This window comes from Sorghum bicolor, chromosome 5, assembly GCF_000003195.3.
Source record: "Sorghum bicolor cultivar BTx623 chromosome 5, Sorghum_bicolor_NCBIv3, whole genome shotgun sequence".
NCBI classification, from domain to species: domain Eukaryota; kingdom Viridiplantae; phylum Streptophyta; class Magnoliopsida; order Poales; family Poaceae; genus Sorghum; species Sorghum bicolor.
In genome coordinates, this window is record NC_012874.2 from 51291594 (window position 1) to 51294141 (window position 2548).

Below are 2548 nucleotides of genomic sequence, written 5' to 3' on the forward strand. Positions count from 1 at the left end.
TATTATTATTATTATTATTATTATTATTATTATTATTATTATTATTATTAGTTATTATTATTATTATTATTATTATTATTATTAGATCATTTGTTAAAACAAGCCTCGGCGTCTCATGGTAGCATGATGATATGATGGTAGGAGTATTTAGTAACCAATGTCCACTTAAACGTTAAACAGTAACCAATATATCACATATCATTTAACTGATTATTGGGCTAAATAATAACCAATTAAGTAGGCTAAACTTACAATTTAAATGACACAAATAGTAGATCCAACGCAAATAGCCGATCAAAGTACATTGTATAACAGGTTAAACGGTGAGTGGTTTGCCAGCAGGCCAACGATGTGCAATGTGCTGCCTCTGCCGACCTACATCGTGTATTGGCCGCAGGAACCAGGGAGGAGGTATTGCGGACGGACACGTGAAAAGCTATCATTGGGCATCATGCTTTTTTGCAGAGTCCGGTGATTGTGCTCAAACGCTTTTCAAGCATCCACCTGTCAACTGATGATTAGCACTTCAAATATTGTCAAGTCCAAGTTCTTCGCGTCTCTTACACTTGTCAAAAAACAACAGCACGACCTAACCCAAAAACAAAACAAAGCAAATTACACTGCCCAAAAACGGTGAAGTACGTAAACATTTATTTTTTTAAAAAAAAAAGCTGTAGAAAATCTCCGCGTCCAAGCAAAACCAAGGAGCAAACGACACGTCGTGACACAGGCATGCAGCATCACTGGGGCCCCTAAATAAAGCAGCCAATCCGCACCTCCCACCGCACACGCTCTCACCACTTCCCAACAGGCATCACAGCACGCACGTACGGACGGACGGGCACTGCACGCGGGCGTCGCGTCGCGGTCCGCCGGACACGATCCCCGGCAAGGCAATAATGAGGGCGCCCCCCGGCCGACGCGGCCTGGTCGCCGCCGGCGCCTGCGCGCTGCTGCTGGCGGCGTTCCTCCTCCTCGGCAGCCTGCTGGTGACGACGCCGCTGGCGCCGTACCTGCTGCCGCCGCTGGCGCTGTCGCTGCCGTGCCTGCCCAAGGTCACCGCGCCGTCGGGGTCCGGGTACGGCGCGGCGCCCGGCGTCGCGGAGCTGGCGGAGGCCGCCGTGACGTACGCCACCTCGGAGACCGTGCCGCAGCAGTCGCCCGAGGAGATCTCGCTGTCGCTGGCCGTGCTCCGGCGACGCGCGCCGCTGCGGCTGCTGGTGTTCGGCCTGGGCCACGACTCCAGGCTGTGGCACGCGCTCAACCCCGTCGGCGTCACCGTGTTCCTGGAGGAGGACCCCGCGTGGTACCGCGAGGTGCGGGCGCAGTCGCCGTTCCTCCGCGCGCACCTCGTGGCCTACCGCACCCGGCTCGACCAGGCGGACCGCCTCATGGCCACGTACAGGAGGCACCCGGCCTGCCTCCCGTCCACGGCCACCGGCTCCGGTGGCGGCGGCGGCGACGGCAGCAACGCCACCGGCCTGCTGCGGGTGCGCGGCAACTGGGCGTGCCCGCTGGCGCTGCACAACCTGCCGCCCGAGGTGTACGAGACGGAGTGGGACATGTTCATGATCGACGCGCCCAAGGGCTACTTCGCGGCGGCGCCCGGGAGGATGGCCGCGATATGGACCGCGGCGGCCATGGCGCGCGCGCGCCGCGGCGAGGGGGACACCGACGTCTTCCTGCACGACGTCGACCGGAGGGTGGAGAGGATGTTCGCCGAGGAGTTCCTCTGCGAAAAGTTTCGGGTCGGCGGCACCGGCCGGCTCTGGCATTTCAGCATCCCGCCGGTTTCACGGCGCGGGAATGCCACGGCGACCGCCGGTGACCGGAGACCGTTCTGTTAAACCGGATTTATATCGTCGGCCCTGCAGTTGGAGTGGAGTTTTTGTTCAAAAAGCAGATGTAAATTTTTGTTTCAAATTGGAAGCAGAGTGCTAGCAGGCCAGGTAGTACCAAACACATGTACTTTGTATTACTCTGTACCTCCTTTCTTTCGGAGGTAAGTAAAGCAGCGAGGTTACTGTTTTCCAAGACAAGTATTTCATCAGAAATAGCTCCAACAATGTGATGTCAACTTCAGCCATAGTAGCACTACCTATTGGGTTATGCAATAAGGTCTTGTTTAGTTATCAAAATTTTTGAAGATTTCCAATCATATCGAATTTTTGTGTGTATGCATAGAGCATTAAATATAGATAAAAAAAAACTAATTACACAGTTTATCTATAATTTGCGAGATGAATCTGTTAAGCCGAGTTAGTCCATGGTTGGACAATATTTACCCAATACAAACGAAAGTACTATAGTAACTAAATTTAAATATTTTTTTTGCAAACTAAACAAGACTAAGAATTGTAATGGACAGCGGGAAACATGACCCATACCATTTTTGGTGTATGCAAGGACATGGGGGGCATGGTCCATCAACGTAACCTGTCTCAGCACCGTCCTTGTTGTCTTCTGTCTCACATCCATGAACCATGAGTGGTCGAATCTCCACAAAGACAACATAGCTAAAATTGTTGTCAAAGCCCATATAGCCTAG

General features: G+C 52.5%; 1 protein-coding gene across 1 annotated transcript; it reads left to right on the forward strand.

Moving 5' to 3' along the window:
• Positions 342-2084, forward strand: LOC8075801 (probable methyltransferase At1g27930). The gene has a single exon (XM_002449462.2). It carries the CDS (start codon positions 900-902, stop codon positions 1845-1847), a length of 948 nt encoding a protein of 315 aa, XP_002449507.1. The 5' UTR covers positions 342-899; the 3' UTR covers positions 1848-2084.

What these genes read in the sequence shown, in the direction of transcription:
- LOC8075801 (XM_002449462.2), top strand. Translation starts at nt 900, where the DNA reads ATGAGGGCGCCCCCCGGCCGACGCGGCCTGGTCGCCGCCGGCGCCTGC.